Here is a 14,593-nt window from a genome sequence, read left to right as displayed (position 1 = left end):
GGATTAGTTCTAGGGTCCCCGGGAATGCCAAAATCCATGGATGCTCAAGTCTCTGATATAACATGACGTAGTACTTACGTATAAGCTATGCACATCCTCCCGTATACATTAGACCATTACTAGATTATTTATGATATGTAATACAATGCAGATGCTACATAAATGGTTGTGATACTGTATTCTTTAGGGAATGATGACAAGAACAAAGTCTGCACATGTTCAATAGAAACATAAACATCCAATTTATTTTCTGAATATTTTCCATCTGCTGCCGCTGAATCTACAGATGCAGAGCTCCTGGATACGAGAGCCAAGCGTGCTTTGAGAGTAGGGCGGGTGAGGTTGCTAATGAGTACAGGGGAGCAGGTGTTGATCAGGAGGGCCCCGCACTGGGGCATCTGGACGTCCTGCCTCAGGACTTGAGACTCCAGTTGGATGGCACAGGCAGACTCAGCCCAGGTCAAAGCCCTCCCCTTGAAGCTTCATTTTATCGCGAGCTCTTTCTGGCCCCTGGAATTTGGCATCCTTTAGGCCCTGGGTGGAAAGACAGATGAGCCAGGTTTTAGATAACATGTCTAGAAGAGTGAGCCCCTACTGTGTGCCCGGCACTTTCCCCACAGGATCCTCTAGCTAGAATAGCCAAGGGTCATGGAGAGAAATACCCAGTTAAAATGTCAGAAATGAAAAAGCGATACCATTAGAGACGCTCAAAAGACCATTAGGTAATAGTATTAGCATTTGTATTCTGAGATCCAACAGCAGCAGTCACTTCCCTCCACCCCTATGTGTATCCCAGGACCACCCTGGGCGGGGAGGGCTGAGGTTAGGGAGCACCCATGGATGCTCTGATGCCGGCCCTGGGCCTCGGGGGTGACAGTGATGAGCAACTGGGTGCACACATGAGTGGGGCAGCCGGGCCTGGCCAGAGAAGCAACACACACGTGCACAGACGTGTTTACCCACGTACGCGTGTGCACGCACGTGCACAAACACATTGCAGGCAGGCATGTTGACGCCTCAGGCAGCGGAGGACCCTGACTCTGGGCCCTGCTGACCCGGGCAAGGCCCCATTGTGATGCGTGCCATGACCTCAGAATGCCACTGGTGCTTAGCACCTATCCGCTGTCCGGCCTGCCTCTGTGTTCTACGGCAGTTACTCACAGGCAGTGGTGTTTGTGAGCAGCAGTTTTCTGGTTTTCTCCCTGAGAGGCATACATAACCCAGGCCAGCTGATCAGAATCAGGTGAGTGTGACCTGCTCTCTTCCCTCCAGGCTGACTTGGGGACAGTGGCTATGGTACGGGCGGTGTTGGCCTCTGGGCAGCTACTGACGAGGAGGGTCATCCCTAAGCACTCAAAGGAACCCCTTCTACACTGCCTGTGTAGATGATTTTCTCTTTCGTCCTCACGGTGGCTTCATAGAGTGGGTGCTGTTCCCGAATGTACCCATTCGACAGGTGAGACGTCTGGGGTCAGAGAGACGATAACCGGCCCGAAAATCCAGACATGACCCTGGGTTTTGCTCTCAGCCCTGCTGTGTGCCGTGCTAGACTTCAGGCCTCAACCCTGTGACCTCCCTGCTCGAGATCCCAAATCTGCCCAGATTTCCGATCCCGATGGGGCAGAGCCTGGCCCTGGCAGAGACACTGGGATGGATCCACTGTGGGTGGGGAGGAGGGAAGGGTCCTCAGAACACACCTGGGGCCTAAGCTGGGTCCTGATGGTCACTGTGGGACCCACTGGACACACACGGTCCCTTGTCTGGGAGTGGTGTGGGGAGCCTTCTGCCCTTGGGCAGTTGTGGAAAGTGAAGGAGCCCTGGAAGGCTGGCTGAGGGGAGACTATCTTCCCTTGTGTTCGAAGGGGTCCAGGCACTGGGCTTCTCCCCAAGTATTTCTTATTCTGTCTGGCCTTGCTTTCCTTTTGCCCTGAGTACTCTCAGGAGGGACAGTCCATCTAGATGTTCTCCAGGAGCAAGGACCCACTGTTCTTCATCAGTGACCCAGGAAAATGAAGACCCTCCTATAGGGACAGCTCAGAATGGTGGAGTCCACAGTCCCTCCCTGAGAGATGTGGTTTCCATGAGCGCAGTGGCTGCTTTGGAGACAGTAGATCATTTTCATCCCCAAAACCAAACACACTCCTGCTCAAATGGCGTTATTCCTAAAGCAGCTTCACTGGTTAGACCGAAGGGCCACAGTAGCCCAAGTGATGAGCGAGGTAGAACGGAGCAGTCAGGAGAGATCTTGTTCCCCATAGGAAACTGGGCATCTCTGTGGCCCTGAGTATCCCAGGAGGCTGATCGTACAGAGACCTCTGGTGCCTGACCCCAGTTCGCATCCACAACCCCAGAATAGCCCATCACAGGCCCTTCACCTTGGCAGGTGGATACCATTCAACCTGCCCGGGCAGGTATGTGCCCATTTCATGGCATAAGGGGAAAACGGGATTCTCTGTCCAGGTCCCACTCTTCTCGAGTCCTTGGGAAGATGCTCACCCCTGCTTGCAGCTTCAGACTGCAGAGACTCATGGAGGTGTGGGTCACGGGGTTTGGCCCCTTTTTACCAGAGTACAGTGGTGGAATGAAGGTTACACAACCAACCAGCATCTGGGAGCCTGGTGGGAGCGCTTCAGGTGTTCTCTGAAGCTGTCGGGTACAGGGTAACCTTTAGACAATTTTGTCTCACAGGATGGACGTGGAGGATGCGGATAGTTGGTGGGTGAAGGCGCGAGAGGACATCATCAGAAAATATGCAAAGGTACAGTTCGGTCTGCTTCTTGGAGGGAGGCCTCTTCCAGTGCGCCCTGGTCAAAGGGTCCTGGGTTCCCTAGGAGCACAGGGCAGGGACGGGTGGCCAATACCCCCAGGCCCTTGCACCCTTTACCTTGGACCCCTCACCAAGGCTCCCTCTGGGTTACAGGGGCACCGAGCGGGGCTGCCAGAGGACAAGGGGCCTGTGATTGTTGGGATCTACGGCAACATCGACGACTTTGGGATTGTTCAGTGAGTCCTCTGTGCTCCCCTCACCCCTAAAACATCTGTCTCAGCTCAGGGATGGGTTTGCTTTTAGAAAGGCCTTTCTGACACAGGACATGTCTCGCCAGCTCGGGTCAACCTCCTTTCCAGGGTCAGAACTCCCCCCTGGCTCCCCTGCAGGTCCAACCCGAGGTTGTTGTTAGGCCAGAGGTGCAAGGCCCATCTAGGGAGCCGGTGGGAATGGAGACTGGGCTAGGTCAGGCCCCTGGGCTCTCAGCAGTTCTGTCGGCAAGTCAGCACAAGAGGAGCGGGGCAGCCTGAGGGTCTGGCCCTGTCTACCAGGAGACAACCCCAGTGAGATCCAAGGGTTGTGGCCACAGGGTGAGGAGACACCTGGCCCAGCCTCGGGGCTGTTGTCCAGCAGGTCTCTCAGAGCCCACCTGCCCCTGTCCTCCCCCATTTCCCTAGAGCTACAGCCCTCACTGTCCCCATGGGGAAAGGGGAAAGGCGTGGGGACAGTCGGGGCTTTGGCCCTAAGAGAATGGGGGAGAAGATGGGCAGGGCCCCGCTCTGGGCATCTCAGGGTGAGGCTGGGGAGGCAGCAGGGCTTGTGGCTAAAGACCCTGGGTCTGGTGCTGGGAAGGGATCTGGGGCCAGGTAAGAGGAGCCCAGCCTGGAGCCCATCCCTCAGGGATCAGAGGATGGAGAGACAGCGGATCCCGGGGGACGTAGGGTGGGAGGGAGCTGATGAGCCGTGCCACTTCTGAAACGCAGGGTGTGTGGCTCAGATGCAGGGAGAGGCAGGTGGATGCTGGGAGGTCAGAGCCTGCAAGAGCCTTGGGGCTGTCAAGTGGGATGGGCCCCTGGTGCACCCAGAGTACACCGGGCAGGTCTCAGGGCAGGCTCCCTTGACCCTGGTGGGGTGATGTGGTCGATCCCTGAGGGATTCCTGTCAGGGCCCGGTCGCCCACCCTGGGCAGCCCCCATCCCATCTCAGGGCTGACCTTTCTCAGCTCCAGCAGAAAGCACCACCTCGAGTCCAGGATGGGCAAGCCCCATTGTGCAGCCTGACCACCCCCCACGCCAGGGGCCCCGGTAACCCCGGCCAGGCTGTCCCTGCACTCCTTCTTCTCGCAGGTCCTGGCCCTCCTGGGAGTCAGCCCCACAGGAAGGCCCTTGTCCTCCCTTCCCTGTGGCTTCTCCCGGGCTGAGCCCTGAGCTGGGTAGGGACAGTGCCAGTCCTTTCTCGGGGTTGGCTCCCAGGCTGGGGCGGCTCCAGGCCCTGTGCAGGTCCTCAGCTCTGCCTGGGTTGCCTTACAGTGAGACGAAGCTGCCTCCTCTGACTGCGCGGGAGGCAAAGGTAAGAGCCTGATGCATGGAGGGGCTGATCCAGGGATATAGGGATTGGGCGGGTGGTCAGTGAGGCAGAGGAAGCAGCTGGCCTGGGCGGTGGCGGGTGAGGGCAACACTGTCACTGGGAGGGGCAGCAGAGACCTGACCCCAAGTTGACTTAACTTTGGCAGTTTGATAAAATTCCAAAGTGAGAACCACAGTCCTGGCTTGGGGGTGGCTGCCCGCTTGTGTCAGGAACCCACCTAGAGGCTGGGACCTAAGACTGGTGTGTCTGTGGCCTGAGGATGGCACATCCCGGGGTCCCAAAGCCAGCCCACTGGTGCTCATTTGCTCAAAGGCTGTCAGCCCTTAGGGTCTGCCCTTCCCTGGCTCCTTCCAGCTGGGTCCCACCAGGGCTCCAGAGCCCAAGACCCAGCATCCACGGGCAGCTCTGGGAAGCCCAGCAGCTCCACTAACTCCAACATTCCTCATTTGACAGCGAATTCGGCGGGAGACAAGGAGAAACAGCAAGTGGCTGGAGATGCTGGGCAAATGGGAGATGTACAAGAACAGCGAAAAGGTAATGTGTGGAGGGAGAGGCCCGCAGAAGCACTCTCTGCAGAGACAGGGGACAGGCACCCATGGCTGTGGCCTGGCACCGTCAGCCTCTCAGAGGGCGCGTGGCACACTGTCCTCACCCAGAGGACTACAGGCCTGGTCGCCAGATTGCCTGCCTGTTCGTGCAAGCATCACCTTGCTGGGAGGGAATCTGAATCTAGGGCTGGGACCACCTGGAGCTGAAGGCTAGGGATGCCCTGGTGACCCGAAGGAAGAAAAAGGTTCAGATCAGAGTTTTGACTCTGAGTGTCCATCCACTCTTTCAGTCCTGGGAAGGGAGACCCTGTCCCAGCTCGATCTCACCTCTACTGAGGAATCATGGGGCCAAAACCGACAATTCCCAGAATCCCCGGACTCTGGTCCTCACTGGGGTCACCCCGTGGCCTGTAACACCAGACTGTTTTCTGCCCACAGCTCGTAGATCGCACATACAAGGGGATTCCCAGGAACATCCGGGGCCAGGCATGGTCAGTCCTCCTGAACATTCAGGAAATCAAATCAAAAAACCCCGGCAAATACAAGGTACACTCAGCCAGAGCACAACAAACGGGACAGGCCGTGTCAGGGGCCCAGGTCTCTAGCTGGAGGGAACATCAAACCCACTCTGGGGGGCATGGGGGAGGATGGTCAGATGCACATCCTGGGCATGGACGGTGGCATAGTCACCACAGACAAACTCGGCTCTGGTGACCCTCCCTGGCTTCAATAACAAGCCAAAAAGCAGCTTTCTGCAGAAGGAAACCTTCCTTCTTTCATTCCTTCCCGAAGTGCTGACTGTGGGCTGACTGCCATTTGGGGCAGGGAGTCTTCCATGTGTTCTGAGGCTGCTTCCTCCTCTTGGCCCTGCCCTGCAGCTCATGAAGGAGAAGGGCAAGAGGTCATCTGAATACATCCATCAGATCGACTGGGATGTTAGCAGGACTCTCCAGAACCATGTCTGCTTCTGGCATCGATATGGAGCCAAGTAAGCCTACGGGAGCCACAGGGTCCCAGCGGAGATGGGGTGAATGAGAGGGATGGGGACTTCCCCGGAGCAGAAGCCAGGGTCACCCAGGAGGGATGACAGAGCCACCAAAAGCTCTCCTGGCCCAGGGAGCAGCAGGCACCATGAACCGAGCACCTCCCTGGTTCCAAGCCCTGGGCCAGGCTGGAACATGTGGGGCCAGAGCCCAGGAGGATCCTGAGGAGACAGAAGACAGCAAAGAAAATCATGCACAATGGTGAAAGGTGCTCTCCCTGACCCACGGGGAACCGTGGTAGGACCTACGGGAGGGTGGCAGGATGGAGGGCCCATGAGCCTACCCAGACAACACTGACAGCACCAAACGCTGGGAGAATTATGGGTCCTGGAAACTCTCATCCAGGTCTGCTGGGAACATGACACGGCAAAGCCACGTTGGCAGCCAGTTGGGCAGTGGCTCAGAAAGCTCAATGGATTTGAACCAAGTGTCCCCAAGGTGTCACAGATATTGAACCCACTGATTTGGAAACTGACATCCACATGAAACCTGCATGCCAGGTTCACTGCTTGATTCACCGTCACTCACACACCGAGCCTTCGGGGACGGCCTTCAACACGGGCATGGGGAGAGCAAGGCTGGTCCTCCCTTCAAACGGAAGACCCAGCGAGAAAAGGGAACGAGCCAGTGATGCCCGCACGGACGTGGGTGGATCCTAGATGCATTTTGCTAAGGGAAAGAAGCCAGACCCAATAAGCTACCACAGTAGCATTCCCATTCCTAGGCCATTCTGGAAAAGGCCAAACCACAGGGACTGAGAAGCAGTCTGGGTGGCCAGGGGCTGACGAATCGGGGAGAGGCTGGGTGCATGGGGGCCGCTCTGGAGACTTGGAGGATGAAGGAGTCACTCCAGGAGGGGCTGGAGCGGTGGCCGGGAGACTCCGCACATTGGTTTGGAACTGTGGAGGAACTGTACACCCAGAGACTGAACTGGCGTGTGTGCAAACTGAAAAAAAAAAAAAAAAATCATTCAGAGTGAAAAGGATCGGTCAACGTACTGTACAACTGGGCTATTTGCATGTCACAGATGTGGCTTTTACTGAAACATTTCTTCAACAGTCTCAGGCCCTGAAGAGCTCACTGCTTTTCTGGTGAATCATCTGAACCTGAAATGGGATTTGTCATTAGGCTTTGTAGACAAAGTGAAACTAACAGCATCTGCACAAACCAAACCATAGCCCCCTTTCTCTGTTTCCTAGGCAGCGGGAACTCTTCTACATACTCCTGGCATATGCGGAGTATAACCCGGTGAGTATTCCCGGCAGTGAGGTTCCTGGGCCGTATTTCCATATTCACAGGAGTGGGTGTCTGGTGGGGGTGTCATTGCTTCTTTTAAAGTTGGTATTTGTGACCCACCAGGTTATAGGAGGTAGGATTCCAGCTCCCCGCTGGCATAAACCTCCAAGCAAGGGGGTGGTCTCAAGAGGTCAAGCTGAGACACAAAGGAGTTGGGGCCTGGACTCCTGGTGTCACCTGGGCCTGACCACCATTTCTCAGAACGAGAAATGACACCCTCCTCCTGGGGCTGCCCCAAAGCCTGGGAGCTTGGCAGCGTCACACGCAGGATGGTGGTCTCAGGAGACATTTTGGACAAGGTGCTGAAGTGCCTGATGGACTTGGCTCTTGTCATGAAATGATTTTGCATCCTGAGGAAGCCTCTTCTTCAGAGGAAGCCTGTCCAGTCACCTCTGCCCTCTCCAATGACATGAGTCCTCCCAGGTGACCTCAGCCTTCCCAGCTGATGTCCTTCCATGGTGACTCTGGCTCTTGCAGGAGGTGGGCTACCACATGAACCTGAGCTGCATCGCCGCCTTGTTCCTCCTGTATCTGCCTGAGGAGGACGCATTCTGGGCACTGGTGCAGCTGCTGGCCAGTGAGAGGCACTCCCTGCAGGGTAGGTGAACAGCTGCCCCTGGGGCCTCACGCAGCCAGACCCGGGGACGGCCACCGTGGCCAGGTGATCTCGGCTTTCAGCCAAGGCACCCTCCTTGTGTCGCCGGCTCGTTGGGAGCCTTTAGGACGTCTCTGCTGAGGGTCCCACAGGAGTCCGCAGCTGGCACCCCACAGCCCAAGTCAGACACCTTTCAACCCCATCAGCAGAGGGCATCTCATCCTCCCCGTGGCCACCCTTTGTGTCCCGGAGCCACGCCGTCTGGCTCTGATTCTGTGCAGCTGACTCTCCCCTCCCTGAGAGTCCTCCTGCCCTCCAGCTGCCGGGGCTCCCGCTGCCCTTGGTGCACACGAATGGGCCGACCAAGCCCAGGTGGCAGCATCTCCCCATCCCGTGTCCCCTGGCCCGACCCCACTTCCAGGAGATGACCAGGAAGCCCAGTACCCACACTGTTCTGGCCGCCCTGTTGTGGCCTCAAAGTCAGGCTTGCCCCTTCTGCACCCTGGCCCAGGAGGCCTCCAGGGGAACCTCCAGCCAGGCTCCAGGGAATGTTCCCGCCCCACCTCCCCAGGGTAAAGGCCGCAAGGTGAGGTCACCAGATGGGAAGGTGGGATGCCTTGGGGTTTGGGGGCTTCTCAAGCTGCCCAGCTCTTCCCGCTGATGGCTCCACATCTTGGGGGAAGGCTCTGATTTCATGATGGGCTGGGGGCTTCTCAGGATTCCACAGCCCAAATGGCGGGACAGTCCAGGGGCTCCAAGACCATCGGGAGCATGTGGTACCCACGTCACAACCCAAGACCATGTGGCATCTGGTGAGTTTATGGTCCCCTCGGCTCTTCCCCAGAGGCCCTGCATCCCGTGGGGCTGGAGGAGCAGGGGGGCTGGAGCCCCTCGTGGGGCTGGTGACTGCCTGAGTCCCAGCCAGGGCCTGACCTGGGATGCCGGGTTCTCCATGGGCTGAGAGTTGGTTTCCTTTCCTGCCCTGGAGGAGACAGAGGCACAGGGATGGGGCCCCAGCTCCCGCAGAGCAGGGCAAAGGGCAGTGTGTCCACCGAGAGTGTGGGAAGGGGACGGTGTCGCGGGGAGCCCTGGACACTGCCCAGTGTTCTGCACTAGGCATAGGTTCTTCAGAGGCCCTGGAAGAGGGAGGTTTTTAGGGCAGCTCAGTGGCCTGAGCACCTCTGTTGCTCCCATCAGGACCAGGACATAGACGCTGGTCTATGCGGGCAGCATCTCTTGTTAGGCTGGATTCTCCGGACGTTAATGAAGGTAAGGTGGCATAGGGAGATCCTGGCTCAGGGGCCCTCGTTGCCCTGCAGTGCCCTGCTTCCTCAGTCCGGCAGTCTGGTTCACCCCCAGCCCACAGGAAGTTCAGGCGGGTCCCCGAAGGACACGCAAGCAAAACCCTCTGCCTAAGAGGGGTCATCCCAGGGCAATGGCTGGGGCTCAGGCCCAGCCTCATGGGCAGACTGGGCCAGGACCCGACTTGAGAGGGCTCAGGGAAGCCTCAAGCGCTGGGCAAGCCCCCCTCTCCAGGAGCCACATCTCCACTCATATGAGTGCCCCCCATGAGGAGCTGCAAGACCTTGCCTGACCCAGTGTCCTGGAGGGCCCAGGCGACGCTCATGGGGAAGGTCACTGACTCTGGGGACTGAAACCCCAATGGGCACAGCTCGAGCCACCAGCCCCAGCCTGGAAGGGCCAGGTTCTCCCACACCTGCTGTCTCCACAGATCTCTCTCGGGCTGACCCTGCGCCTGTGGGACGTTTACCTGCTACAAGGAAAACAGGCATTGATGCACATGACCAGCATTGCGTTGGAGGTGCGGCAGAGTAAGTCTACGTGTGCCTAATGGGGCCTGGGGAGCCCTGGGGTCAGACCCCAACTGGCCCGAGGGCAGCTTCCTCACACTGTCCTCACGATCCCCTGTTCTGGCTCAGAGGGAGGTCTGGCCAGGTGGGCCGGGAAGGGCACTGTGACACCGAGCCCATCCCCCACATGACCCAGATGAAAGTCAGGAGTGTGGCGGGCACTTCCCTGTCCAGGTCGCCCCCCAGTCACAGCCTCCTGTGCACATCTGGACCCCTGGGGTGGCCACAAAAGGATCCAGCACCACCCCGTGAGAGGCTGAAGTGGCCATGGGGTACGGGCTGGCCCCCTCCCAGGGAACTCTTCTGGCCTGATGTCCACCCTGTCCCTAGAGCACCTCAAGGAGACCTCCAGTTCTGGCCTGTGTGCTTGCTTTCGGAGCCGGTTGTGCTGTCACTGGGCCAGGGATGATGACACGGTGCTCAAGCACCTCAGGGCCTCTGTGAACAAACGAGCGAGGAAGCAAGCGGACCTGCCACCCCCAGGTGGGCTCCAGTGCCGTGTCCCCTCCCATGTCAACCCTCTGGGACAGTCAACAGTGGGGGAGGGCCCGGGACCTGCAACCCTACTACCTGGGCCTTCCTCTTCACCTTTTCTTCCTCCTCTTCCTCCTGGACTCTAAGAAAGTACAGGAGGCCCACCGGTCCTCAGGGCAGGCGCTCAGTGCCTGTGTACTGGACGTGTTGTGCACGCAGGAGGGGGATGTGGGCAAGACCCTCCCTCAAGCCCCCCCACTTTCCACAGTGTCTCGCTCTCCCCCTCACAGGGCCCTCAAAGTTACTAGAGGAGCCAGACCCATTTGTGGGAGACCCCGCCTCTCCCTGCAAGCACCCACAGCCTCAGAGAGCAGCAGAGGCCTCTCACTCCTGCACGCTCCTCCAAGGTTGCCAGGACAACAAGCCTTGAGCCAGGGAGACAAGGGAATTGGGGGTCCCTGACCCCCAGAGCATTCAGGGAGAGGGCACAGGCGGGACCCCGGGCCCAGAGCCAGAGCCAAGAATTGAGCCCGATGTGGGAAGAGTCAGTCCTGGCGTGGACTGGGCAGCCCAGGAGGGCAGAGGGTGACCCACATCCGGGCCCAAAAACCCACTGCAGAGACGGGTCCCCATGTGAGGTGGCAAGGGGCTGGGTGACATCCAAGGACCCTCCCACCTGAGTTCTGACTGAGGGCCGTATCCCAGGCCCAACAGCCCTGGGACGAATGTGTGTGGCAGGAAACCCACAGCCAGTCCCAACCCTGGGGGCAGTCCCAGGAGCCACCCGCCATGCCACGACAGCTTCCCCACGCCAGGCAGCACACACCCCTCCCTCTGGGATCAGCAGACTACAGGCTTGTCCTCAGTGTCAGGCCACGGGGGCCACACAGAGACCCGGAGGACTACAGAGACGCAGGCAGGTGGGGCCCAGCCCGGAAAGGCCTGCATGGGCTCCCTGGAGACGCTGACCACGTCTGTTTTCCTTTCAGCCAAAGCCGAGCAAGGGTCCTCGGCACCCGGGCCTGTGCCGGCTTCACGTGGCGGGAAGACCTTCTGCAAGGGGGACAGGCAGGCCCCTCCAGGCCCACCAGCCCGGTTCCAGCGGCCCATTTGGTCAGCTTCCCCGCCACAGGCACCTCATTCTTCCACACCCGGTCCTGGTGGGGCTGTCCGGGAAGACACCTACCCTGTGGGCACTCGGGGTGTGCCCAGCCCGGCCCTGGCTCAGGGAGGACCTCAGGGTTCCTGGAGATTCCTGCAGTGGAACTCCATGCCCCGTCTCCCGACGGACCTGGATGTAGGGGGCCCTTGGTTCCCCCATTATGATTTCGAACAGAGCTGCTGGGTCCGTGCCATATCCCAGGAGGACCAGCTGGCCACCTGCTGGCAGGCTGAACATTCTGCCGAGAGAGTGAGATTGGTTTTCGTGGAACTGGACAATGTGGGCATGGACTTCCGGGCCCTGCAGTGTACCCAGCACTGATTCCAACCAGGACACCTCCTTCGCAGCTAGGGAAGAGGAGCAGTGCACTCCCACCTCAGGACCTTATTATTTAGTTAATAGGATTGTACTCATGTTACATTTCTCAATTTTTTTAAGAGATAAAGTCTCATGCTGTCACTGAGGCTGGAGTGCAGTGGTGCAATCATGGCTCACTGCTTCCTGGAACTCATGGGCTCCAGCAATCCTCCTGCCTCAGCCTCCTGACTAAGTGGGACTATAGGCACACGCCACCGTGCCTGGCTAATTTCTTTGACTTTTCTCTAGAGACTGGGTCCACCCACGTTTCCCAGGCTGGTCTCAGACTTCTAGACTCAAGTGAAGCTGAACCTCCCGCCTCGACCTCTCAAATTGCTGGGATTACAGGTGTGAGCCACCACACCCGGCCTAAATTTCTTACGTGCCATGCTACTACAAAACGTCATTATGGGGGCAGCAGGATGGAAGGTGTAGGAGGATGCTGTAGTGCCTTTACGATATTTCTGTATATCTAAAATCATTTCAACAGGAAACATTTATTTCAAAACGTGAAGGTTTTGACGACACCATGAGCCTGCCTTTGTACTTTAAACTCATGGAAGGAGAACCACCTTCACGTTTTGAAATAAATGTTTCCTGTTGAAATGATTTTAGATATACAGAAATATTGTAAAGGCACTACAGTGTCCTCCTACACCTTCCATCCAACCTCCCCTCATAATGACGTTTTGTAGTAGCATGGCACATAAGAAATTTAGGCCGGGTGTGGTGGCTCACACCCGTAATCCCGGCAATTTGAGAGGTCGAGGTGGGAGGTTCAGGTTTACTTGAGTCTAGAAGTCTGAGACCAGCCTGGGAAACATAGGTGGACCCAGTCTCTAGAGAAAAGTCAAAGAAATTAGCCAGGCATGGTGGCGTGTGCCTATAGTCCCACCTAGTCAGGAGGCTGAGGCAGGAGGATTGCTGGAGCCCATGAGTTCCAGGAAGCAGTGAGCCATGATTGCACCACTGCACTCCAGCCTCAGTGACAGAGTGAGACTTTATCTCTTAAAAAAAGATTAAGAAGGGGGTACAATCATATTAACTAAATCCTATTAACTAAATAATAATGTGAACTACTATCTAAGGTTATGAAGATTAGAATTATCCCATTTTTGCCTAACTTCTCATACCTGTCCTAAGATCCCACCTGAGACTCACTCTCTGCCTTCAGCTCATGTCTCTTCAGCTTCCTCCACATGGTCCAGCAAACACACACCTGATGAGCGATTGCTCATACACAAGGATAGACCTGTGGGCAGCGATTTTCAAATTTATACAGTAAATGAATTTTCCATGGTGTTCCGGAGAGCACTCTTTGAGAGACACTTTGACAGTGGATCTAGGCCTCAATATCCATCAGCTGCTGTAGCTTGAATTTTGTTCAAGCTCAGTGAACACCTGCTCTGCCGGGTGCATGTGAAAGGGGCAAGGATGAGTAAGCTGCAGATAAAGAAGACAGGACACAGAGGGTCTGTCTAAGCTCTATCCCCTGCCTTCAGCACTGACGGATCCAATCCAACTCTTAGGCAATGGTGGCCACGTGCTGGGCCAGCCCCGGGCTCTGAGGATCTGACAGTGAGTGACGCAGAGCCAGGCCTTGCCCGTGGGGAGCTCTCCAGCATACATCTCCCTCTCCCCTCCCAGCGCCCTGCAAAGCAGGCGTCAATGCCATTGTTAATGCACAGAGGAGGAACCTGACTGTTAGAATAGATAGTAAATCCATTTAATAGTAATCATATTGTCCAGAAAGAATGAGGCATATTTATGTGACATGGGAAGATCCACAACTAATGTTAAATGGTAAAAGATATAAAATGTTATGCCCAATAAAATACTTTCTGTGAGAGAATATATGTTAATTTATGCAAGTGGCATCAATGCCATTGTTAATGCACAGAGGAGGAACCTGACTGTTAGAATAGATAGTAAATCCATTTAATAGTAATCATATCCAAAAAGAATGAGGCATATTTATGTGACATGGGAAGATCCACAACTAATGTTAAATGGTAAAAGATACAAAATGTTATGCCCAATAAAATACTTTCTGTGAGAGAATATATGTTAATTTATGCAAGTGGCGCCAATGTGGAGGGTTTATGCTAATTTCATTATACCTCACAGACAGAGCTGGGCTCTCCCACTCATTATCTGTGTGGCCTAGGGTAAGTCATTTAACTGCTGTAAGCCTCAGCTTCTTCATCTGTCAGGCAGTGATACTCTGACTACTCTGCAGGGTAACTCTTGAGATTTAAGCGTGATCATCTCAGAATATGCCTGGCAAACAGTAGGAGCTCAGAACTTGATGTTTTTTTCCTACAGCAACTGCTGTAGGGGATAGCAGCTAATGCAAGAGGTTGGTAAATCCTTATATATATCAAATATTGTAGAAACATAACTACATGCTCCTATTTTTTCAAACCCTCCCCTCACCCTTTTTTTTCCCCTGAGACAGAGTCTCGCTCTGTTGCCCAGGCTGGAGTGCAGTGGCGCCATCTCGGCTTGGCTCACTGCAACCTCTGACTCCTGGGTTCAAGCGATTCTTGTGCCTTAGTCTCCCAAGTAGCTGGGATTACAGGCATGTGCCACCGGGCCCAGGCAATTTTTTTGGTATTTTTAATAGAGACGGGGTTTCTCCATGTTGGCCAGGCGGGTCTCCAGCTCCTGGCCTCAAGTCATCTGCCTGTCTCGGCCCCCCAAAGTGCTGGGTCAAACCTCTTATACCCAGTAAAACAGCCTCACTGGGTCAATGGATATCATGTGGCTGCCTAACATTTTTACTTTATAAAAGGTCTTCCTGAGGCCATTTGAAAGTACGAACAGGGCCACAGGTTTGCATGAGCCTTGTCAGTGGACCTCCAGGATGAAGACCAAAGTAATTGTGCAATTT

The 14,593-nt window shown here is 56.0% G+C and overlaps 1 protein-coding gene across 4 annotated transcripts; it reads left to right on the top strand.

The window, feature by feature from the left end:
• Positions 1-1,346: 1,346 nt before the first annotated feature.
• On the top strand, positions 1,347-14,336 carry LOC129470725 (TBC1 domain family member 3G-like). 4 transcript variants are annotated; one of them, XM_063628440.1, is made up of 14 exons: positions 1,347-1,456; positions 2,689-2,758; positions 2,921-3,003; positions 4,297-4,336; positions 4,808-4,888; positions 5,341-5,448; positions 5,781-5,890; positions 7,145-7,193; positions 7,719-7,839; positions 8,554-8,648; positions 9,034-9,105; positions 9,569-9,668; positions 10,038-10,190; positions 11,171-14,336. In XM_063628440.1, exons 1-14 carry the CDS (start codon positions 1,440-1,442, stop codon positions 11,662-11,664), a joined length of 1,593 nt encoding a protein of 530 aa, XP_063484510.1. In that variant the 5' UTR covers positions 1,347-1,439; the 3' UTR covers positions 11,665-14,336. The 4 variants fall into 4 exon arrangements, with proteins under 4 accessions (XP_063484510.1, XP_063484515.1, XP_063484514.1 ...); XM_063628445.1 differs by lacking the exon at positions 11,171-14,336 and adding an exon at positions 10,472-11,021; XM_063628441.1 differs by lacking the exon at positions 1,347-1,456 and adding an exon at positions 2,281-2,411.
• The last annotated feature ends 257 nt before the right edge of the window (positions 14,337-14,593 follow it).

The sequence above is a fragment of the Symphalangus syndactylus genome, chromosome 20, assembly GCF_028878055.3.
Source record: "Symphalangus syndactylus isolate Jambi chromosome 20, NHGRI_mSymSyn1-v2.1_pri, whole genome shotgun sequence".
Taxonomy (NCBI): domain Eukaryota; kingdom Metazoa; phylum Chordata; class Mammalia; order Primates; family Hylobatidae; genus Symphalangus; species Symphalangus syndactylus.
This window is presented reverse-complemented; position numbering and strand designations above follow the sequence as displayed.